Genomic DNA, 25287 nt, shown 5'->3' with positions numbered 1-25287 from the left:
TGGGGGAGATGGGGCCTTGGGGGTACACCTGGCATTGCATCCAGACCTACATGACCTCCTTCCCCCACCTTCCCCTACCCTTGCTTCTGGAGATTAAGGATGGGAGGGGTCGGTAGTTTCCCTGAGGGTGGTTGGGACTACCTCATCCTTACAGAGGTACCCACGAGACCCTATTAATGCAGGAGAGAACCACCTAGTTCAGGGGTTCCCATAAACAATTCTCCCTTTGCCAGATGCAGGACAGTCTGGAGAGGGATGAGAGTGAAGATACCCACTTGTTTCTCTGGCAGGAGCTCTCAGCAAGAGTGGGAAAAGGCATTTGCAAGTTGCAGAGTCAATAACTTCAAAGAAAAATGCTCATAACATAATAAAGGGAGAAATAAGGAAATCAAAGCTTCTGTAGAAAATGATTGCTTTTCTAGTAACATCTCATTTCCATGCCAGTGGTGCCCTGGTAACCTTTATTTGCAAGGTCCCCTAGTCTAGTTCCATGTGTAAGTTATTTATCAGCTCATATTCTCCCAGTTTGCAGGAGGCAGCCTGAGAATAGAAGTCCTCACTGAATCTGGAGTTATAAAGTTGACTTTGCTTCCTAGTACATAAATCTTAGCAAAAGCCAGTTTTGTTCAAAGTAGAGAATTTACCCTAATACACCATCTGGTTGAGGGTAGGGTGGGTAAGCCAAGTGTCATAACCTTGTCACTCCTTCCTGATTGAAGTTTCGTCCAGATCTGCTCTTCTCCACAGTTACCTCAACTGGGCAGGTACTCCCCGAGAGGATGGATTTTTCTGCATTTCAACAATTCAAATCAATTCACGTGGCCTCTCCAAGGCCTCATAAAATATTCTATAGCAGATAGAAAGATTACTCCTGCACTGGGTTCAGAAGACCCTTGATCTTCCTCGGCTTTGCCCCAGATTGCAGTAACCCTGGACAGGTCATTAAAGATTTGAACATCAGGTTGCCAATTTGTTTAATGAGGAAGATCTCAAAGATCTTAAAGTTCTCAACTCTAATGTTCTCTGAGTTTTAAAATTTAGCACCCCCCTCCCATCTTGCTTGGTAGCCTGTTGAAGGATTCTGATTATGTCAACACAGTGACATTTCTTGTTAGATTAATTTTGTTTTGGATGTAAACTTGAATATTTTAGTGCAGGGCATGCTCTATCCATTGTGCCTGAAGCCCCACTACTTATCATCCTTAATGTCCACTTAACCTTCACCTGCTTGGAATGAAGCCATTTGACTATCATTTGGTCCAAAAAAATTCATTGAATACTTACTGTGTATCAGGAACTTACAAGGCCCAGTGAGCAAGATAAACCTGCCCTCAAGGAACTTATGGTCTACAGACAATGGAAGAAGTGAAAAATATAGAAAAATGTTGTGGGGTGATGAGTGTGAAGGAAAGGAAAACAAGACAGAATGGCGGTTAAATAGCCCCCAAGTGGTCAGGGAAACTTTCTCAGAGAAGGTATTTGAGCAGAGGCTTGAGTGAAGCAAGGAAGCAAGTTGTAAAACACTCGCACTGTCCAGGAAGAGGGACCAGCAAGGACACTTGCTCTGGGATAGGAATGTACTTGCCAAGTTTGAGGAAAGCAGGAGGGCTGATGTGGCTAAAGTGAAGGAAAAGAGGTTAGACCAGCCCACTGTGGAGGGCCCAGAAAGACTTTAAATTGTGTTATAAGTGGAATGGGGAGACCTAGGAAGGCTTGAGGAGGAAAGGATGTGATCTAGTTTATGTCACAGATTCCTTTGGCTGCTGTATTGGAGAACAGACTGCAGAGGAGTTGGAGCACATTCAGAAAGTCCATTGAGACACTAGAAATAATCCAGGTGAGTGAAGATGACAACCAGGCTAGCATCGAGTAGAAATGCTGCTAAGTGGTGACCTTGGAAGTATATTTTGAAGGTAGAGCCATTTGAGGAATTTTATAATGTATTTGTTGTAAGAATGAGAAAGAAAGAATCAAAAGGGTACAAATTTAAACTCCAAAGTTTTTTTAATTGAAGTATAATTGACTTACAATATTATGTTAGTGTCAAGTGTGCAACATAGTGATTCAATATTTTTATGTACTATAAAATGATCACTACAAGTCTAGTTATCATCTGTCAGCATACAAAGTTATTACAATGTTATTGACTATATTCCTTATGCTGTACATTACATCTCTATGATTTATTTATTTTACAGCTGGAAGTTGGTACCTCTTAATCCCTTTCACCTGTTTCACTCCCTTCCCCTCTAGCAACCACCAGTTTGTTCTCTGTATCTATGAGTCTGTTTTGTTTTGTTTTGTTTGTTCTTTTTTTTTTTTTTTTGATTCCACATATGGGTGGGATCATAGGGTATTTGTCTTTCTGTCCGACCTATTTCACTTAGCATTATGCTCTCTAGGTCCATCCATGTTGCAAATGGCAAGATTTCTTTCGTTTTTGTGGCTGAGTGATATTTCATTGCATACATACATCACATTTTCTTTATCCACTTATCTATTGATGAATACTTAGGTTGCTTCCATATCTTGGCTATTATAAATGATACTACAATGAACATTGGTGTACATATCTTTTTGAAATCGTGTTTTCATTTTCTTGGGATAAATATCTAGAAGTGAAATCACTGGATCATATGGTAGGTCTATTTAAAATTTTGAGGAAACTCCATACTGTTTTCCATAGTGACTGTACCAATTTACAATCCCACTAACAGTGCAGTATAAGAGGACTCCTTTTTCTCTACATCCTTGCCAACATTTATTAGTTGTCTTTTTGATAATAGTTATTCTGACAGATGTGAGGTGATAGCTCATTGTGGTTTTAATTTTCATTTCCCTGATGATTAGTGATGTTGAGCACCTTTTCATGTGCCTGTTGGCCATCTATACATCTTCTTTGGAAAAGTGTCATTCATGTCCTCTGCTCATTTTTAAATCAGATTGTTTGTCTTGTTTCTTGATATTGAGCTGTATGAGTTCTTTATATTTTGGATATTATCTCCATATCAGACATATCATTTGCAAATATCTTCTCCCATTCAGTGGATTGCCTTTTCATTTAGTTGATGGTTTCCTTCAGTGTGCAAAAAACTTTTTAGTTTGATGTGGTCAAATTTGTTTATTTTTGCTTTTGTTGTCCTTGCCTCAGGAGACAGATCCAAAAAAATATTTCTAAGACCAACGTCACAGAGCGTACTGCTTATATTCTTTTCTAAAGGTTTTATAGTTTCAGGTCTTACATTTAAAGCTTTAATCCATTTTGAGTTTATTTTTTGTATATTGTGTAAGAAAGTGGACTAGTTTCATTCTGTTACATATGACTGTCCAGTATTCCCAGCACCATTTATTGAAGAGACTTTTTTTCCTGGTTTTGTTTTTTTTTTTTTTTTGGCTTCTTTGTTGTAGATTAAATTGCCATATAAATGTAGGTTTATTTCTGGGCTCTCTGTGTCTGATTTTGTGCCAGTACCATACTGTTTTGACTACTGTAGCTTTGTAGTATAGTTTGGAATCTGGACATATAGTGCTTACTGCTTTGTTCCTCTTTCTCAAGATTGCTTTGGCTATCTGGGGTCTTCTGTGGTTTCGTGTTCTTGTTCTGTGGAAAATGCCATGGGTATTTTTATAGGGATTGCATTGAATCTGTAGATTGCTTTGGGTAGTATGAACATTTTAACATAAGCGTGGAATATCTTTCCATTTATTTTTGTTGTCTTTAATTTCTTCCATCAATGTCTTATAAGTTTCAGAGTACAGGTCATTCACTTCCTTGGTTAAATTTATTCCTAGGTATTTTATTTTTTTGATGCAATTGTAAATGCTATTGTTTTCTTAATTTCTCTTTCTAGTTGCTCATTATTAGTGTATAGAAATGCAACAGATTTCTGTATATTAATTTTGTATCCTGCAACTTTACTGAATTCATTTATTAGTTCTAATAGTTTTTTTGGTGGAGTATTTAGGGGTTTTTCTATATATAGTATCATGTCTACAAAAATGATAGTTTTACCTCTTGCCTTCCAATCTGGATGACTTTTATTTCTTTTTCATGTCTGATTGCTGTGGCAAGGACTTCAGACACTATGTTGAATAAAAGTGGTGAGAGTGGGCAACTTTGTCTTGTTCCTGACCTTAGAGGAAAAGTTTTCAGTTTTTCATCATTCAGTATGATGTTAAATGTGATTTTGTGATATATGGTCTTTATTAATTTGAGGTATGTTCCCCCTATACCCACTTTGTTGAAGAGTATTTACTGTCAATGGATGTTGAATTTTGTCAGATGCTTTTTCTGCATATATTGAGATGATCACCTGATTTTTACCCTTTGGCCTATTAATGTGGTGTATTATGTTGATTTACAAACACTGAACCATCTTTATACCCTTGGAATAAATCCCACTTGATCATTCCTTTTAATGTATTGTTTAATTCAGCTTGCTAATATTTTGTTAAGAATTTTTGCATCTATTTTTATTAGGGATATTGGTCTTCAATTTTCTTTTCTATCCTTTTTATTAGGGATATTGGTCTTCAATTTTCTATTCTTTTCTTTTTTTTTCTGTGGTGTCTTTGATTTTGGTATCAGGGTAATGCTGGCCTCATAGAATGAGTTTGGAAGCATTCCTTCCTCTTCAACTTTTCTGAATAGTTTGGGAAGGATAGATATTAACTCTTCTTTAAATATTATGCTCTAAAACTTTTGATCTGAGCAACTGAGTGAATCATTACTGAGATGAGGAAGGCTGAGGAAGTCAAGAGTGGAGTTTAGATCATGTTGTGTTTGAAAGGCTGGTGGGATATGCCTGTGAAGGGAACCATTGAGAGGCAGTTGGAAACTCATGTCTGAAGCTCAGGTCCAGGCTGGAGATAACATATTTTGGAGCTGTCAGCACAGAGGTAGCATTAGAAGGCATTTAAAGACAAGGGCATGGTCCAATGGTGATCCTGAGTCCTGACCAGCCTTTAAAAAAAAAAAGGGATAGTGAATAGAATAGAAAATTTCAGACTGTGTTTTACATAGTGATGTTAGTCATTGTTTTGTGAAATATTTTATTTCAGTTGTGTTTATGTGTATAAGCAAACTGGGTCAGGATGTAAAATGTATTTCTTACTGTGAGTCATGGTCAAAAGTTTGAAAGTCATTCATCTAAGGACTGAGTGGAAGAGAACTAAGGACTGGTTCCTGAGGCACTTTGACATGTAAGGGTCAGGAAGGGAATTCAACAAGTGACTTGTGAGAAGGAGTGACTGGCCACGATGTAGGAGGAACATTAAGAAAGAAACTGAGCGATAAAAGCATTCAAGTCTGAGAGAGGGATCACGCACCTCAAATGCTGTCATGAGGTTGAATAAGATGACCAAGCACTGACCATGGGGTTAGGAACATGGAAGGCAATGGTGACCTTGATAAGAAACTCTTTTAGTGGCATATTGGCAGCCAAAGCCTGGTTAGAATGGATTTGGGAAAGAATGGGAGGGAGGAAAGAAGTAAAGACAGAAAGTGGATGACTCTTTCAAAGAATTTTGCTAAAAGAGGAGCAAGAGAAATGGGACAGTAGCTAAGAGGGCCATGTAAGGTCAAGGAAGGGGTTGGTTCCTAAAGATGGCAGAAAAGCCAGCCAGTTATATGCCAATGGGAAAGATTCCCATTGAGGAAAGAAGTGAATGATACAGGGGTGGGGGGTAGTACTTTCAGGAAAGTTGTCCTGGAGCAGGTGAGAGGGAAGAGGATGTAGTAAGGGAGAAGGTGTTGCCTGGGATAAGAGCCGGCAGAGCTTAGCCAGGTGCAAAGCGGGAATGCAGAGTATAAGGGTACAAATTCAGGAAGATGAGTTAATTTGGTGGAGGCATGGGAAGGTTTCTCCTGAGGGCTCCCATTTTCGCAGCAAGATTAGAAATGGTATCATCAGCTGAGAATGAGGAAGGAGAAGTCAGTGATTCCTTCTCACTCACTCAACAAAAATGATAAAGCCCTCCAGTGGTGTGCAGCCTGCCCCTGGAGCCTGCCTGCTTGTCTTCCTCTCCCTGACCCGAGGCCGAAGCTTGGAGGCCCACGTGGTGGCTGTAACTCTGGCCTCACTTGGGGCCAAGTGTAGTATCTGCTTTCCAGACAAAATCCCACCCAAGGGCCCGGAATCCACCAATTATGACACCCACACTGAATAAGTGAGGTCATCAAAAAGGGTAATTGAGGCACAAAGCAGAATGAAGCCAGATCTATGGAATCAGCCCAGTGGGGACGGAGGTCTGGGCAACTATGACTCAGGCCCCCACCACTGGCTCGCTTTTCCCTAGGAACTGGGAAAAATGAGCCGGCACTTTGGTTGCTCACAGCCCCAGGCAAAAAACAAACAAACAAAAAAACCCCAAAAAACAAAACCTGTGTGAGGGAAACTGAAAAACTGGAAGAAAATGCACCCAAACTGTCATCGTGACTATTCATTGATAGTAACTTTCCTCTTTCTTTTTAATTTTTAAGAAATTTCACAATTTCCACAATGACTCTCCATTCCTTTTAGAAGAGAAATCTTTAGTGTGTTTTTTTTTTCTTATTTTTTTTCAAAACATGAGGATTGATTCAGGTTTTCAAACTGCAACTCAGGAATCCCAGGGGTTTCACAGAGCTTCCTCCCAATCTGCACCCCTGTTCCTCTGCACTCACCCCCACCCCTGCCCCCAGGTTATCAGGGCTGGAAGGGAGATTAGGAGGAGGAAAGACTACGGGAGGCTGGGGGATTAGATGACACAATTCTGCTTAGGTCTGTTGTATCTGTTTACACTGAAAAAAAAATCACTGAAAAGGATGATTCCTAAAGTTTGTTCCAACTTAAACATAAAACATTCTGTGCTTCTGTGTTACCTGTAAACTGTTGAGATCATGGCCACACTGTGATTTTATCTGAACAAAGGTTTCTCTGGAGGTACACCACATGATGGGGCCTTAAATTCCTGGGATAGGAGAAAGTGTTTTAACAGATCCCCTGGGAGATAAGAGTCAGTGGGTAGGGTACCACAGTGCTTGGATCAGCACAGGTTACTTTGGAAGTTTCTGGAAAAAGTCAAAATTTGGCCAGATTTCCCATAAAGGGCAGGGACTATGTGACTTGTGCCGTGACCCCAAATTAGAAGAGTCTCACTTCCTGAACCAAGATGAGATTAGGTTGTGTTTGCCCCACTGTGACTGCCCACTGCATTTTTCTGAGTCACATTCAAGGGTCCCACCCCCTGCAGATGAGAAAGAATGAAATAACAGCGAACAGTAGCAGTTGAAGATGGCAAACCTCCCAGACCTTTCTCAGGAGTCCTGAAGCCTCCAGCAAGGGAGGGGAAAGAGCCCAATTTTATTGAGTTCCTATAGGGATACAGAGCGTTTATTGTTCCTGGTAACTAGCAGCTGTCCTCAGCATAAAATCCTCTGGACAGCTGCCCAGTGCCAACATGGACACATCTCGGGGCAAGGAGCCCTCCGCACCTTCCTCATTCTGTGATGGGAGAGAGCTAAAGGGGCAACCACGCCATCATTAGTAGTGGGAAGGCACTGGGTGTTTTGGAGATTTGGGGGAAGAATGCGATGGCTGCAATCAGGAGGGCTCCTGGAGACCATCCTTCCTGAGATGAGCCAGGTTCTGATAAAGGGGGAATTGGCACAAAATCAGGCGATGATGCTGAAGATGTTGGCTGTCCTCTGTGTTATTCATTCATTTCATGAATGTCAGTTGAGTTCTACTCTGAGCCAGGCAACCTTCTAGGTTTGGGGGACATGGCAATGAGAAAAAGGAGGTACTCACTCTCCAATTCCCTCCAGGACCCCAAAAGTTTAGTGATATCTGCCTTCTATTGTCATTAATAACTTAAGTTCTAACAGAAAAGAAAAAAAAGAACTTAAGTTCTAGAAAGAATTAAACAGCGATACTAGGCAGTGGTAGTGAGCTAGCCAGCACCTAGTATGTGGCATTTGGCCTGAGATGTATTTTGTTTGACTCCTACAGTTGGGTTTTGGAGTTGCTGTTGTTTTTAATTTAAGCCAACCCCCAAAATTCTGAAATTTTACCAAAAAGTCTTAATTTCTGGCTTCTGAGATGTGAGAGGAGTGACAACACTGGTCTTCGTTCCCAATAGCAGCCGTCAGCTAAAGCTGAGGAGCAGCTGCCACTTCTGGGGGAAAATAGGTGTGTCAGTTCGCTATTCTGAGACCTCCTGTTTCACCTGGACTTTTCACTCTAGACTTACCTGGCCATGGCATTGGGCATTGGCCAGAGTGCTGGCTCGGGAAGGTGTTGTATTTCCTCTATGGAAACTACACCCTGAACCCCACTTTCTCATGACCGCTTTGGTTTCATTACTATAACCAGGCTCTGCGCTAGGCACCAGGGACACAAAAACTAATAAAGCACTGTGTTTGCCCTTCTTCAGGGAGGGCTTCCTGGAGGAGGTGACACAGAGGGGAGAAAAGAGATAAGCCATGGAGGTTCTGCTGGAGCAGACTGGGCTTTATCTTAAAGGCCAGCAGTTCCCCCAAATTAGATAGATGCACACCAGAATCACAGGTATGATTGCTGGACCCCATCTCTGGACTTTCCCATCAGGAGATTTGGGATGGGGCCTGAGAGCTGCATTGCCAGCAGGGTCCCAGTGCTGCAGGTGCTGCTGGTCTGGGAACCGCACTTTAGAAACTACCATTTAGATGATGAGGTGCTGTTGTGAGTTCTCTGGCTTTTCCTGCCAGCTGGCCTGGCTCTTGCTTTAGTGCCTGGGAAAGTATAAAACATCCTTGGCTGCTGGAGCTCTGTCTGGTCCTGCTGCTAGACTGCTGTCCCATGATTGAGATTCAAGTTAGCCCAGCACACGGGGCAGGTTTTCTCTTTAGAAACCACTGGCCCAGAGATCTGTGCTGCCAGAAAACCAGGGATGAATAGGCCGCCTTATTATGGTTTTGGAGCAGGACAGAGGCCAGCTCTGGGCTGAGTTGGGAGAAAGAAGAAGAAGGAGGAGGGGGAGGGGGGAGGGGGGAGGGGAGGCAGAGAGTAGCAGAGGCGATGCAGGTATCACTGAACTTCTGGGTTCCTAGAGGAAATTGGAGAGTGAACCCTCTCTCCTTGAGTTTTACATTTTAAGTGCATCTTATCTCACCCTGTGCCAGGCCCTGGACAAAGCATAGGCTTTGGAGTTAGGCAGATTTGAGTGAATCCCAAAAGGCTGGGAAAGGAATGAACCCCTGTGGTCTAGATTTCTCATCTCTAGTGTGTAAACAGTGAATAATTGAGACAATATGAGGATGAAAAGAGATAATGCATGAGGAGCTAGTTTGGGGGCTTGGAACCTAGAGGCTCCCCACACAGAACTAAAGATAAGAATCAGGATGGAGTCCTACTGTGTGCAGAGCCTTATATTTGTCACTGTATGTGCATCAGTTAAATTACTTTTGATGACAATCTATTGCTATAAGCTCTATGAGAGCAGGTACCAGGACTTCCCATAGAGCCTGACAAATAGTAGGTGCTTCATAATAGCTTCTTGACTGACTGCTGTGTGGGAAGGTCTCTGTCTCTCTGATGGCCAGGGAGAAGGAACAGGGGAGACTTGAGATTCCAGAGGAAAATAAAACACAAGAATAATTTGTCCCACTAGGAGAGGTGGGAGGAGAAATTGGTTATGATAAAGTAGGTAGCAGTGAAACAAAAGAGGGTAACAGGGGGTTTTAAGGGAACATTTATAACTTAAAAAAAAATGGATTCAAGGTTAAAAAAAAATTCAAGATACTGAGGTCTGACTCATTAAATTGATAATTACATATTGTACCCACTATGTGTTCAGTATGTGTATAGTGTGGTGGGAAGGGTTTGAGAGCCAGAGAGGCCAGGGTTTGAGATCCTGACTTTGGTTCTAGTTGTAACAGATGCATAACAAGAAATAAATGGAATAACAGCTGTTTCCTTAGCCCTCACTATATACTAGGCACTATGATAATAGTTGGTATTCATTAATTTACTAAACAACTTATAAAATATGCAAAGTTCTACAACCTTTATTATTAGGACCTTAGTTAAGACTCAAGCAACACATTTACATCTCCTACGAGTACTAATCATTACTGTGGTTAAGCTCCTGTGTGTTAGACATCATGCAAGGCACTTTACCCATAAACATTTACATTCACCAATGTCATAAAGTGTAAGTCTGTGATATCTGTGACTATAACTTCAAAGGTGTATTTGTTACTAGGCACCAGCAGAGTATCTGACTACCGCCAGCACTGAATAAATGGTACCATTACTATTCTATGCAAGGCTGCTTGATGAATTTCACATCTTATTTGAATCTTATTGAAGAGTATCTTATTTGAATACTCAAAACCATTTTTGGAGTAGGTTGAGTAGAGATTATCTTGTTGTTGAGAAACAGAGTAAAATTACCCCAAATCTGAGAACTCCAGTATAGAGGCCTCAGGTCCCACACCAATTTATTTAAAAAGCATCTACTTTTAAAATGTCTTGTTACAAAAGGAAAATATGGTCTTGGAAAATATAGAAGGGAAGTCCTGAGCATCTAGTTGGTTTTTACCTGATGAACACCATAGGGTTTTAACTGGTGTTCTATCCCCCTTCTGGTAGGTGACCAAAAAACTGAGAGCCAGAGGTGCTTTAGCTCTAGCAAATGTAGATCTGCATTCTGTATTAAGTTGAACTGCATGAAATTGGGAAGGTTTTTTGACCTACAAAAATGACGGTTTCATATGGTTCCACTTGCTATGTAGCACCTACCTCTTTCTTGCCTCAATCTTACTTCCCTACCTTTCTTTTTGTCTCTTCCTCCTCATTTATTTTTGAATCAATTTTCCTTTGTCTATTTGTAAGTTGCCTTAAATCCTTTTTGGAGCAGCACAAAATAGACAGCAAATGAACTCACCCATTCCCACTACCAGAGATAACTGTTCTGAACATCTTTGTGTATTGTTTTCCAGAATGCTCCCCTGCATATTTATATACATATTTAAGCAAAGTTGAAAACAGCCCACAATTATGTCAGTCTGTGCTCTGTTCCTTTAACTGTTCCCCATTTAAACTGGATTCTTTGAGGTCGAGTGCTTTCTCACAACTGTGTAACACATCATTTGACGTGTCCTGAATTCTGGCTACATCCAAGGGCTAGATACCCTGTCAGTGGGCCTGGCTGAGCAATTCTAAAATTATCAACACTGTCACAGGCCCCGAAGAAGCTGCTAATGGATGCAAAAGTTCTAAACGGTTTTGTTCAGGTGTTATTTTTGGAGCTTTTATGGGACAATCCACTTTATACCTTTTTCTTGCATTGGCTGCGGCCGGGACAGCGCCAAGCTGCTTGCCCACGGCCCTCAGCACTGGCTGCCTGAGCAGACAGGCCCAGAACACGGCTGCTGTCTCTCCAGGCCCGGTTTTGACAGCAGAGAGTCCAACAGGCATATCTTTCCTTACTTCAGTCGCTGGCAGCTTCCTGCTGCTGGGTAATTGGGAATTAACAGGGCAAAGCCAGGGGTTGGTTCTCCTATTGGTCTGAGTGCCTTGCTTTTCCCAGGCCTGGTGACTCAGAGGGCAGGGCCTGAGCCGAGGAAGAGAAATGAGAGCTTGTTTTCTGGACTCACATCTCTCCTGGGTGCACAGCCGTCTCCCAGTGAGGAGTATCACTGTCTCCTCGGAAGCCTCTCTCTGCCACTTTAAAGAGCACTGGCCCCACTGAATGGATTAGGAGACTGGCAGGGAGAACCATCAGGGGAGGAGGGGCAGAGGACAAGCCATTTCCAAGGCTGATGCAAAGGGCATTGAGCCAGGGTCTCAACACCTGAAAACATATTCTGGCGTCAGGAGGAAAGTTGAATTGGCAGTCCACAGACCTACTTTGTTTGGCTTGTCTAATTTTTTTCTTTTCCTAGTGGTAAATACCATGTGAAAAACTGGCTATCTGGCTTCTTCAGAAAAGTCTGAAGATCTGGCGGCCTCAGTCCGGGTCTTCTCATGCAGCATCTGGAGCTGAGCCTTTGGCTGGCCATTTCCTGTCCAGGCCAGCACAGAACACACCTGCCTTCTCCCAGCCTGGCTGCTTGGCCTGGGGCCTGCCCTGGAGGGAGTGACTCCTGCCCAGCTCTACGCTCATCCACTTTGTTTCCTTAACAGCTAAGCCGGACTGATAGTGAGCTCCCAAAACAGCAGCACTGTTTCAAGATAGGATGTCTCACCCTGGTGTGTCTTAACTCATCCAAAGGCAGGGACATCGGGGTGGGAGTGGTTTGCTGGAAGGCAGGGATGCTTAGGGAGGCTCTCTCAGGCTGCTGGATTTCAAGGAAATAGATCTTTCAAGAAGGAAGCAGAGTGAGAGGACATGGTTATGGGCAAAAGAGTCTAAGAGCCCCCCCCCCCCCCCGTTAGCTGGTAAAGTGTGAGGTGGATAACGGAGTGGGTTAGTGCAGGAAGCATTTCCAGAGGAAGAGACAGGGTGATGTCATCCCAGCACAGGCCAGGCCTCCCCTAACCTACCCTCAGGTTGTTATATGCATGAGAGTAGGAACCCAAAGGGCTAGAGTTTGTGTTACTATAATTTATTACACATTTCAGCAGCTTTTCAGGTAAAGCAAAGGACATGTAAAAATGTTTTCAGTGCAATTCTAATCCTTGTCAATGCACAGGTTCACCTTTGGTAGAGCTTCTTGGGGATGTGGCTGGACTACCCTGTTTTCTACCTATTTAACATAACAGTATTTGTGTATGTATATATAGTATGTTGAAACAGTCCAGCTCTCATGTATTTGTGTAACTCTTTACAGTTACAAAGCCCTCTTCTTCTGTTAGCTTACTAAATTTTCATCATCTGTAAGTTAGGGAAGGCAGGTCTAAATGTTGGCCCCATTTAACAGGTAAGAAAACTGAGGCTCAGGTTAGGTGGCTTGTCCATGTCAATGAGTGACAGGATAAATGGAAGAATGGATGAATGGATAAAAATCTATAAATTTTTTAAAATTTCAAAATCAATATGTTTGGAGATATATATATATATCTCCATAATAATAAGTTATTAAATCTTATCCTCAGATTATCCCCATAAAGGGTGGTCTGTATCTTCCCATCTTTTTCTCTCCATAGCTATTTTCTGCTTTTCAGTGTTACCCCACTGGCTCATGGTTGGCTGGATATAAGAATTTTGTTATGCATGTATGAAACAATATAGTGTCTAGCTTACATTATAGATTATAATGTAAGTCAATGTGGAAAAGTTTGTGAAATGTGTAGTTGTTACACATTCATTTAAATGGTCTCCAATTGCTTGTCACCATAAGCATCACCAATAAGAACACCTAAATACATAATACTTTGGGGGAGGGTCATTAGGCAGTCTAGGAGCTAAAGCCAAGCAGAAGACCGTTTTTAAGCACTACTGTCACACTGTCAGCATTATCTCCTGAGATAATACACACATCTTCTTTTTTTCCATAGCTCCTCCCACATAATTTTCACTGCTGGTGGGGTGTAGCTGCACATCGTAGGAATATGAGATGCCCTACGGGGCTGTTGAGGGAGCTTTCTGTGTGGGTGCAGTGCCTGGGAATTACTCACATCCTTCCTTTGGCATCTCCAATCAGGCCTGTTGGACCAGAGTCACCGGAGAGTAGAAGGAAGATGCAAGCCTCCTGGAGGGCGTTCAGACTGAAGTTCAGAGCTGTGAGTTCCTCCTTACCTTGAATGTATTATTTCATCTTGTGGGTTTGATTAATTCATTAAGAATTAATTTAAACTAATATGATCAAAAGTTATACATTCTAAATTTGAAATCCCCTTGGTTAAAAATGTTTAAGTTGAAATTAAAATATTAGGGAGCAATTTGGATCCCAAATCCCAATCCCTCTGCCCAGGAAGAAGCCAACTCTTTGGAGGTCTGTTGTTTAAAAAAGAGGCCATACAACAATCTGTGAAGGAAATAAAAACAAGGTGACAATAGTTGTGGGCCAGAGAAATACACAGTAAAGTTCTCTGAGAACTGAATGGTAAGGAGAAGTGTCCTTGTGAAAGTCTGGGAGAATGTTCCTGGCAGAGGGATGGCAAGAGCAAAGGCCCTGGGGCAGGAATGAGTGATGGAAACAGAAAGGCCAGAATGGCAGGGAAGCCACCTCTTTCTCTGCACTGGACTCCTGGCCACCACCCAGGCTGTAAGGCTCAGAGTTAATTACCCCAGATCCTTTGTATGGCACTAACTGTTAGTTTTATTCCTAATACGGGCTGTCCTTATAAAGTGGGAGTTCAGTGCCAATGGTCTCAACTATTTAGAACCTAGCCCAGGACTATGTAGTAAGAAACAGTTTTCTGATTATCCCAGGTAAATGTTATTAAGTCTGGGTAGCAAAAGATACATATAAATAGAACTTTCAGGCTACTTGCTCTTGCTTGACACACAGTTTTAACGACTATCAGCTGAATGGATAAATAAACGAGGTGAGCTATTTTCTTAATCCACAACAGGTTAGAAATAGCAAAATAATAATGATGGATGGTGAAAATGATAAAGCAGGGAGGTTACTGCTACATATATTTATGGTGAAAACTCAGAGCCTGTGAATGGCCTGCCAACACTATGCTGCAAAGGAAGAGGCAGAAAAAGTACCCCCAAAATGATGTGTTTATATATACACACACACACACACATATACATATGTATATATATTTATATACATACACAGAGATATATACACAGTCATGCAGACACACACACAGAGGAAAAATTTTAAAGCGGAGTAGCAGTTTGGGTCTATTTAGGATATAAAAACAGCTCTGAGGGGCTTAAGGAAATATGGGATTGTCATTAGATTTTATAAAATGATCATAAGTCAGTAAGTCATCAGAAGGTGGTTATATTCAGTTTGCTCCTGGCAGGAAAGTCTGTGTGTGTTCTATTTTAAAAGTTTATCACATAATTGGTGTTGGAGGAGGTAATAAAGAGTATGTGACCACCAGCTGACCCACGAGCTGGACCTGAGCAACTGCAGGCTCCTCAGCCCCTCCCCTGTCCTTGGAACATACATTCTGTCAACCATACCCACAGCAGGAACTGTTCCAAGGACACAACCTTGAGAGAGTAAGGTGTTGTTGAGACCATCTGGGTGGTATATGTGACTGAGCCCAGTTAAGGCTTCCATATAAACATTTAAGCTTCTGGTGGGTGGGTGCAGAAATCTACTTCTCTTGCAGCTGCCCAAGACAAGCCTCGTATCTGAGTTCCCTTCCTTACTAAACTTGCCACCTATCAATTTTGAAGCCGCTGCCTCTTTCTTCGGTCTCTCCCTGCCCTCTGTGTATGAGGCCAATTTACAAACTCGCCATTGGTTAAGCATCCTGGACACAGCAAGCCACATTTAAGTGCTAGGTATGCTGGTGGTAACGGTAAACATTTATGTGACATAGCCAGTAAGCGGCTCAAACTTACTGGCTTCAAAAGGATTCAAACTCAGTAATATAACCCAGAAACTACCCCTTCCCCTGCATCTCTCCCCAATATCATAAAATTTTTAAAAATCTTTTAATTGTGAGATAGTCATAGGAAAAATGAAACACATAAGATTAGTGTAACTCCAGGGTTTATCACAAAGCAAATGGCCACAACCAAGGAGAAGACTGTCACCAGCTCAGAAATTCCCTCATGTTCCCTCAGTCTTACTCCCTCTTTCCCACCAAAGTGACCTCTATGCTCTGACGTCTATAGTCCTTCCTTCTTTTCTTCAGAGTTTTACCACTTAAGCATGCATTCTTGAACACTAACATTTAGTTTTGGCTAGTTTGGGAATTTTATAAAATGAAATCGAACAGTATGAACCTTTATGTTTGGCTTCTTTAACTTAACATTATGTTTGTGAGATGGACTTACGCATGTAACAATAAATAAATCATCCATTTTCATTGATGCATATTATTTGATACCTTTTGATGACAAAAATGGCAATTTTATAATAGAATTTCACTGTATGAGTGTTTCACTGTTATTCCATTCTACTAATGGAAATGGACTTCTAAGCCCTTTTGTGAACTGTGATGCTGTGGGCAGTTTTATGAATTCTCTTTGGTGAACAAATGTGCACACTTTTCTTGGGCAGAGGCCTGGGAGTGGACGTATAGACACTGGGTTTAAATCTCATTGTGGTTTAACTTACATTCCCCTTAACTGTGATTCAAAAAACAGCTTTTAATGTGTTTATTAACTACCCTCCCTTGGGAAGCGTCTGCTTTTGGTCTCTTGACCATTTTTCAACTGAATTCTTTTTTCTCAATGTACAGACATCTTTTACATATTCTGGAATAAGCTCTTAGTCACTTACATGTGTTCCAGATCTCTCTCTTCACTCTGGTTGGCTTTTTCACTCTCTTAAAAGTGTCTTTGTCTTTATGGTTTTTGCATTCTATATTCTACTGAGGAAGACTTTCCCTACTCTGAGTTCAGGAATATTTATCTATACTGTCTTCTAGCAGTCCTAGTGTTTTGCTTTTTACCTTTAGATGCATTCTTTTGTGTGTAGGGTGTTAGGTGGAGAGTGAAGTTTCATATGTGCCCCTTTGGATTTCCATTTATTGCAGATTTTCTTTACCCCTCCTGCTCCACAGTGATCTGGTTGTAAAGCAAGTTTTCATATGTGTTTCTGGTTCTCTGTTCTATTTCATCCCTCTCATCATACAAGTTCTTGGGGCAACCAAATATGCCTAAAAGGAAAAGGAGGTAAGGAAGTAACAAAAAATTTTGCTGATTATATGGTTGAAATTACAAACTGCAAACTGGGTTAAGAGCTTAACTCTGCCTCCTACCTGTCCTGTAACATTGGGGTAAGTTGTCTAACTTCTCTGGGGCCCCATTTCCTGGCCTATATATCTAGCTCATAGTATTGTAAGGATTAATGACTTCATATATGTAAAATATTTACAACAGTAGTTGCACACAGTAAGCACTCAGTAAAGGATCTTTAAAGTCCTCATCACAAGAAAGAATTTTTTGTAACTATGTATGGAGATGGATGTTAACTAGACTTATTGTAGTGATCATTTTGTAATGTATGCCAATATTGAATCATTACGTTGTACACCTGAAACTATAATGCTATATGTCAATTGTATCTCAATTATAATTTTATATGTCAATTATATCTCAGTTAAAAAGGTAAAATGTCTACTGATACACACCGCATTAGGCTGAATGAACCAAGTCTTTCCCAAGAGCGCACGTACCATACGGTTCCCTTTATATGGAATTTGAGAATAGGAAAGATTAATCTCTGGAAGAAAACAATTTCAAGAGTCTTACCTTTGGGGGAGTGCAAATTTAAATTTACTGGGAAGAAGCATTCGGGGATTTCTTATGGTGACAGAAATACTCTATATTTTGATAAGAGTTTGAGTTTCACAAGCATACATATTTATCAAAGTATATCAAATGCTACTTTTACAATTTGCATGTTATTTATATAAATTTTACCTAGAAAATCACCCAGAAACAAATATTGAACTCTGGTTAACAATGTGTATGCTGAAGTATTTATGACTAAAGTGAACTCATGCCTACATAACTCTGAAATAAAGCAAAAATAATGGATTAAAGGAAGAATTGATAGATATGTAATAAAAGCAAGTATATAGTAAAATGTTTATTACAAAATCTAGGTAGTATGTGTATAGGTGTTCAGTGTAAAAATATTTCCACTTTTCTGCATGTTTCAAAGTGTTGATAATAAAAGTATAGTTAAATAGAACACATGTATATATAATGTGTAGAATATTATAAATGAATGTAAAGTATTTGGCCCTGGGCAAAAAAAAAAAAAGTAGTCACGATCGCTAATCTGCAGTTTAAAAACTCATTTAGTGCCCTAACCTGATGTATAAAATTAAATTTATTCCACTTAGTACCAGTATTTATACATTTTTACAGAAAAAATATCAAGGAGTTTGATTACAGGGTGCTGTCCAGGTCCCATTGGAGTGTCTGCATCTTGCTTTCTAAAAATGTAAATTTCTAAATTCTGAAATACATCTGGCCCAGGAACTCAGCCAGGGATGTGACCTGTATTAGCTCATAGTTTTGTAGCTTTGGGCAGGTGGGCCTCAGATCCACATTAATAATAGCATCTAATCCAGTCAATTCTACCTCACAGGCAAAAAAGTACTTTAGAATGAAAGTATTTTAGAAGTTTGTGTGTAAACATAGGCTGTACTTTGAAATGCTAAATGGTGCTAGTGTCTGTATCAGAGATGGGATGAAGATAGGAAAATATGTTCCCCTAGAGGGACAGATCCTAGAGTTGCACACACACACCATTTGCCCTTTCTCCACAGGTGGTGCAAGTACCCCAAACCTACAATCCCAAAAGCTGTTTGATTGAATCAGTGTTTTTCTTTTCCAACTGGAACATAAAAGGAGGACCTGAGACCTCATTTCTCGTCCTAAATTTTTGACATTTCAATCTGTCAGCTCCTTGTTGGGAGTGACATGAAAGCAATGTGAACACAGTTAGATATAAAGGCCACAGTTACTGGGGGGAGGCGGGTCAGGATGAATGTCCAGTTACGGCCTGCCCTGGGAAGCCCTGAGCCATGTCTGCGGGCCGCCTGACCAGGGCTGGAGGCGGAGCTGAGCTCAATGAGCACGCGCAGTTGCGTGCCTATCCCCGGCCGACTCTGCTTTAGAAGTCACTCCGTGGAAAGGTGCTGGCTGTTCACTGTCTCCAAGGACTGACTTTTAAGTCCAGCACCTACAGGCAAAGAAACCTGTAGAAACCACCCAGCCCAATTTGATTTCTAGTGCCCACTCTCCAAGCAATCTCTCAGCCCTTGGACTGATGTGACCAGCATTCGAGGCTGTGGAGTAATGACCTCAGAGTCCCGAGGTTCCCGATGAGTCTAATCAAAGAGTCCCGAGGTTCCCGATGAGTCTAATCAAAGCTTCCCACTCCCCTTCTCCTAACACCAGAGGTTCCCAGTGAAACTATAACTGTTAACATGTACTGAGGACTCATCACGTGCCAAGTGCTGCTCTATGGGCTATAAGTATTTTAGTTCATTTTACTCTACCACATAAGGACCATTACACCCATTTTACACACGAGCAAATGAAGGCAGGAAAAAGCAAGGGGCAGAACAGGAAACCAGTCTCAGGCAGTTTGACCTCAGAGTTAGTGTGCGGAACCACTGACTTCTCAGCCCCAAGGTGAGCCTGACTCTGTGGGTTCCTGGAAGCAGCACTCTTGGCTTCTTCCCCCTGAGGTTGGGGAGAACGCTTGGTTTTGGAGTGAAACCAACCTAGTTTCAAAGAAGCACATCCACTCAGTTGTGGGTAACTGGGCAACTAGTAAACACACTAAGGCTGCCTTCCCTTAGCTATAAAACCAGGACGGTTTGGCAGAGGGAAAGGGCCTGGGTATTGGAATGAGACCCCAGCTCAGCAAATTCTGAGTAATCCCACGTCCTGCCTGCTAACCCCTCTAGCCCAGCTAGAAACGGGGCTGCTCTTACCCCAGGGAAGGTGTCGTGTGGGCACTGGAGAAAATCTTTGACCTGAATATAGCTGGGTTGCTGTTACGTTAAGCCTCCCACTCGTCTTCTTGAAGCCAGGTTGGAGGGAGACACATGTGTGGCAACACGGAGAATATAGGGCAGAGCAGGTGAAATAAGGGCCACGGTTTGCCAAAGCCAGGACCGGCAGGAGGGACGTTCTCATGGTGAGAGCAGCCCCCCTCGCCTTTCTCAGCCTGGCTAATCTAGCTCCGTCCTGTCACAGACCCAGGGCTCCAGCTAACCAAAGTGTCTGACTGCTGAGTCCAAGCCGTGAGGGCAGAAAGCATCCCAGAGCCTGATAAGGCCAAACAATCCTGGCTTTGTTTTGGGAGGATTTGTCCCTGAGTTTCCAGTTGGCTTCTATCTATGTCTCAATGTCTCTGACCTCTTCAGCCTCAGAGAAGCTAAACTCGGAGATTCAGATTCTTGGGGAGGAGAGAGCCGGGGACAGGGAGCCCTGCTAGCCCGCCATGGCTGGGATCTCGGGCGACGCCGCGTCCGGGCGGGTTGGGCGCGCGGCAAAGCAGCCGGGGCTCAGGGCGCGCGGGGCGCCGGCCGACGGTGCGCGGGGACATCCGCCGCCTTTGGGCGCGGGGGACCGTCTGAGGTTTCTCCTCGCAGCCCGTCCGCTTCTTTCCTCCACGCAGCGGCCGAGGTCGCGATGGGCTCATTAAGCCGGCAGGTAGGCAGTGCCCCGGCGGCGGCAGGCGGTCCTGGAATGTGCGAGGGGCGTGATGACTGCAGCTGCCGCCGGCCTTTTTGCGCAACACCTTCACTATATATACCCTGGTGGTGCGCTCCACCTGGGTGCCTGCTCCGGTCCATTACCTGCGCAGGGAGCACCGGTGAGTACCGCCGCTGGGACCAGGGTGCTTCCTCCTCCTTTCTCGCTCTTGAAATCACCCTAATTCACTTATAATTTACTTAATTTTTTTTTTAGATTTCCCTCAACGCTGACCTCAAGGAACTTGGCTGGCTTTGGGCTGTGGAAGAGAAAAAAATAATAATCAACCTTCTCCAAATTTTCAGATTTTTTTTCTTCTTAATGTTAGTGCTGTTGCTATTTTTTCAACTCCTATGACTACACAATTTGTAGTGGCACGCTTGCAGGACTCTAAATTATGGATGTTTTAGGATTCCTACCACATAGGGATCAGGACGTCTGGGCTCTCTTTTTGGTCACTAACTAGCTGTATGATCTGAGGCAGGTTCCTGTGAGCCCCTGGGCCTCAGTTTCCCCCTTTACAGGAAGCGGAACAGAATGGTCTCCGTCTTTCCTGGGCTGGAAATTCCAGGTTTGGACGGTTGTCCTATGATGCAGTGCCTTCCCCAGTGTGACTTCCACGTGCTACTTACTGTTCCTGTTTGCACGGTTATTTATCTGCAGGATATGCTGGACACAACAGGGGAGGCAGCATCAGCAAAGGGTCTGCCCCTCAGGTTGACTTGGGAGAGCAGAGCCCATAATTTTTCAGTGTTTTAAAAGTCAGAGGGTACCAGGCAGTGGACTGGGGAGATGTGTGCAGGTGTGGTTGTGCTGGGGAGACCAGGCCATAAAGAGGAGGGACTTGGAGTAGAGTTAATTCAGTGTTCAGAGTCCCTGGTTAACTGGAACTGAGGTGAAGGGTCTCTCCTTTTCCTTCAGTGAAGAGGCAGCTTTGTCAACTTGTTGATTTCATGGAGGTGGCTTGTTGATTTCATCACTGAGAATTTCCTCTTCCTCCCTGTTTAGGTTCACCAAGAAATTTGTGTTTGCTCTGCTTGCTCCAGCCCTGTTTGACTTTTTCCTTTCCCCCATACTATGCTGGAATTCTCTGACCTGTTCTGTTTTGGGTATTCTTGAAAAAGTTGTGCCTCCTGGGAGTGACCATTGTTATGGATTGTGTTTGAATTTCTCGCTCTTGCCAGCCAACCAGCTGATAATGATCTCTATTTTTGTAACTTTGGGAACTGGTAGCTAGAAGGGCAGGTTTGTGAAGGTTTTTGGGTGTTCAACTGCCTCCTCTAAAATCCACCCCCTATCACTCAACCATCTCACTGAACCAAGTCCCCAGTGGTAGGAGAATGGCGGTCTCGGTTATTGCTGTTAGACACAAAACGGACATAAGAATAGCCTGAATTCACTTTAATGAAGAAAACAGCTTCTCAGGGTCAGTGATTTGGAATACATTTTTAACCGTTAGCCACCTTCTACCCTGCCTTCCTCCCCTCTTCCCCCTCCCTCCACCCTGGGGACAGAAAGGCAGTATCAGCAGGGGGTAGTCAGGACATCCCAATGAATTAATCCACCACCAGTGAATTTAGAAATGCGAAAGAGTGCAGAAAGAAGGCTACAAAGAGATTGCAATATGTTTAAGATGTTTTTATAAATTAACCTTTTTAACCTCCCTAATATAATGTAAAATTATTAACATGGTTATAAGGTAATTACAGGATTTATTGAAAGTGCACTGTGAGGGTGGGTGTGGTTTGGCAATAGAGTCCTCATTTAAAGCGATAGCGTAAATGTCTTTTAAAAATCCTATTAGTGCCTATCTTCAAAACTCTAAACTAAAGCCATTCAAGGTAAAACTGAGCCAGTTGCTTCTCTGTCTGCAGTTCCATAGGCCTCCCTCCACCACCACCATGTCCCCTGGGAATTATTTTGCTTTGTAAAGGCTGAAGGAAGCTGAAAGAAAGTTATCATCACCCTCTTGGGAATTTTTGAAGTCTTCATCATTCTTTCAAAGTAAAAGAAAGTATTCTTGAGCATACTGAGAACTTTGGAGGTAGACTACCTGAATTTGAATCGTCTCTGAAGGCTTAAGTGTGACTTGAAGCAGTTAGTTTCTGTGTGCCTTGGTTTCCTTTTCTGTCGAATGGGGATAGCATTGGTACTAAGGTATAAATACTTAAAGCAAATAGAAATACCTCAAGTGCGAGTGAGATTAAACAGGTTAATTTGTGAACAGGGCGGCTTACTGCAGTGCCTGGCACAGATCATTCAATAAGCATTTGGCTGGCAGACACTGTCCTGCTTGCTGGGGCTCCAGAGGTCATCCTCTCTGTGATTCTGGTGGGAAAGTGAGTGCGTGCTGAGGTCTCTCAGCAGGACGCTGCCCCGTGCCTCCTCCTCTCCCCTCTTCTTCAGATGGCCTTGAGCTGCTACTGTTGTGAGCACAGGCGGCCCCAGAACAGGTACTGGTTGGGGTTGGAGAGGCTCAAACAATGCAGAGCGAAGGGGCTGGGTGACTGCCAGGTGCCCTACATTTCCCTGCTGCCCAGGTCTGAGAAGTGCAGAGCAGTTTTTTTTTTCCCCCTTGGCCTGCAAGAGTTCCTCTTGGCATTGGGTATACATGTGGATGCGGGAAGTTGAGCTAAAAGAGTTGTCAACACAGCCAGCTCAACTGGAGGGATGACTTGGGCGGGGGAGGGGAGCCAGGGAGCAGATGTGTGATCACAGCCACTAATCTTGTGCCTGAGTATTAAAACCCATTTTTCTGGGTATTAGTACCAAACTGCCAAGGGGGATGACTTTACCCTTGTCTACTTCTGGCTGGTGGTAATAAGAGAGTGCTAGCCTTAGGGGGTGGGCCTTGGGGGAAAGTAGGGAGAGGGAACAGCTTGAATCAAAGGAATGGGATGGGAGAGAGCCTTTGGAGGGGGCCCGCAGGCTCCAAGGACCCCTTCTGGCCCCCAAAGCCCCTCCCAAGAGAAGTGAGTTCTAGACAGGCCAGTGTCTGTCACACCCCTGGGAGTAGTGGCCTGATTCTGGCTACATCCTCTGTCTGGCCCATTCAGTGTCATCTCCCCTGCTCAGCTGGGACTCCTAAAAGGCTTGGCATAGGCCAAATCCAGGTCTCTGGTATGCCTGAAGCTTTTGTGGGCAGGCTGTTACTAAGAGCATTCTTGGCTGGCATTTCTAACTGTCTGAATGACTTAGGCAAGAGTGACCCCTGCAGAGGCAGGAGCCCAGCCAGCTCTCCCAGACATCTTTGGAGCCCCCACGGAGCCTGACCATAGGTGCCTTGTTGCTTTAACAGGGCCCAGAGGATAACTTCCTTCCTCTGTCTCAGCCAGGGGCTGAGACTTCTATGGAAAGACCCCACCTCCTCCCTCAGCTTTGGAACCAATAGTCCTGGGTTCAAACCCTGACTCCATCCCTGGGCAGCTGTGAGACTTTCTTTCTTAATTTCTCTATGCCTCAGTTTCTTCATAAACTGGAAAGAAGAACTTCCTTATTTTAAGACTTAATGGGGTCCCAAATTATATAGGACCCTCCCCCACCACAGAACAAACATTAGATCCTTTTGTCTTATGTGCTTTAGATTCATTTGTTGCACAAATATCTGCTGAGGTCCACTCAGCTGAGCACTGAGATGAAGAGCTTATGGTCTGGGGCAAAGTGGAGTTTAGCTATTCATTGTTTGTGATGCAATTTTTCACAAAGTTCTGAGTGTTGACTGCCAGGCGCTCTGCTTGGGGCCTCACCTAGACTCCTTCATCCATTAGTCCTACAACAGCTCAGGGAGGGAGATGCATCGTCCCCATTTTTGAGATGATGAAACCGAGGCTTGGCGAGGCTCAGGGCACACACAGTGAGTGGCAGGACTCCTCAGGGCCAGCCCTCACCCACGGTGTGGTTCTCTTTCCTGGTGCTGTGTGCCAGGCACTATGGTATCAGCAGAGGTGACAGCACCAGGGGCCTGGAGGAGCCTGAACAGCTGCCTTGTCTCAGGGCTAGTCATGGGGCATTTGCTCCAAGTCCTCCTTTACACCAGATTTGTGGGGTCAGCCTGCCCAGTGCTGAGGCTCTGCTGGCTGGGAGGCCAGGGAATCAGGACTCTGCAGCCACACTGCCAAGCACAGTGGTTCATGCCCAGTGGCCTGCATTTCCCCGCTTCCTGGGTCCTGAGAAAAGCATCTTGAGCTGTAGGGTTGGGGAGGACTGGCGGCCTCAGAATGCTCTGGGCTGGGTCAGATAACTCCTGGCTGCCTGCTCCTGTAAGGGGCTTAGGTGTGTAGATCTGCATCTCCTCTCCTTACCTGTAGGTGTCTAGCACAGTGAATGCCCAATGAGTGATGGCGGAGTAGATGAATGTGCCAGAAAATGATGTACAGTCCCTTGGTGTCTGTGGGGATTGGTTCCAGGACCTCCCGTGGGTACCACAATCCACAGATGCTCAAATCCTTTGTATAAAATGGCACAGTATTTGTATAACTGATGCGATTTTCCCGTATACTTTAAATCATTTCTAGATAATTTATAATACCTAATACAGTGAAAATGCTATGTAAAATAGCTGTAAGTAGAATGTAAATGCTGTGTAAATAGTTGCTAGTATCCTGCAAATTCAACTTTTGCTTTTTGGAACTTTCTGGAGTATGTTTTGTTTCTTGGATATCTTCCATCTGCGGTTGGTTGAATCCGAGGATGCAGAGGACCTGCTGAACTGGTGATTGCTTCATCAAGGAAGTGTTGGTAAAGGGGATTTGGGCTTGTGACAGATGGCTGAACTTGGAGTAGGGGAAGCAAAACTTCCAGGAAGGAAGAGTGGAGACTTTCATTGGAAAGTCACCTTTGCTTCTTGGTGATGCTGGTTAATAGTAAATGAGGACCTAGAAGGGAATGGAGCCAGCACAGACATCACAGAGGAATTACTGCAGGCACTCCAGCTTGTTGGATCCCTTGCGATAATATCCCATTTTTTCTGTCCAGTTCAGCGGACACGGGTGTCTGCTCCTTCCACTGCATGCG

The 25287-nt window shown here is 43.4% G+C and overlaps 1 protein-coding gene across 4 annotated transcripts in view; it reads left to right on the top strand.

Moving 5' to 3' along the window:
• The window catches only part of SLC34A2 (solute carrier family 34 member 2), a 54041-nt gene that overhangs the window by 8564 nt on the left and 20190 nt on the right, over positions 1-25287 (top strand). The window contains exons 1-2 of one of the 4 annotated variants that reach the window (XM_064487699.1): positions 20339-20395; positions 20491-20597. Coding sequence is in view for 2 of the 4 variants with exons in the window: in XM_010991060.3 (XP_010989362.2) it covers positions 20285-20395 (111 nt within the window). In the remaining 2 variants the exon portion in view is untranslated. Of the gene's footprint in view, positions 1-13609; positions 13689-20031; positions 20396-20490; positions 20598-22499; positions 22728-25287 lie in introns of those variants that run through there. The other 3 variants (XM_064487695.1, XM_010991060.3, XM_064487706.1) reach the window with 3 other exon arrangements.

This window comes from Camelus dromedarius, chromosome 1 (genome assembly GCF_036321535.1).
Source record: "Camelus dromedarius isolate mCamDro1 chromosome 1, mCamDro1.pat, whole genome shotgun sequence".
Taxonomy (NCBI): Eukaryota; Metazoa; Chordata; class Mammalia; order Artiodactyla; family Camelidae; genus Camelus; species Camelus dromedarius.
This window is presented reverse-complemented; position numbering and strand designations above follow the sequence as displayed.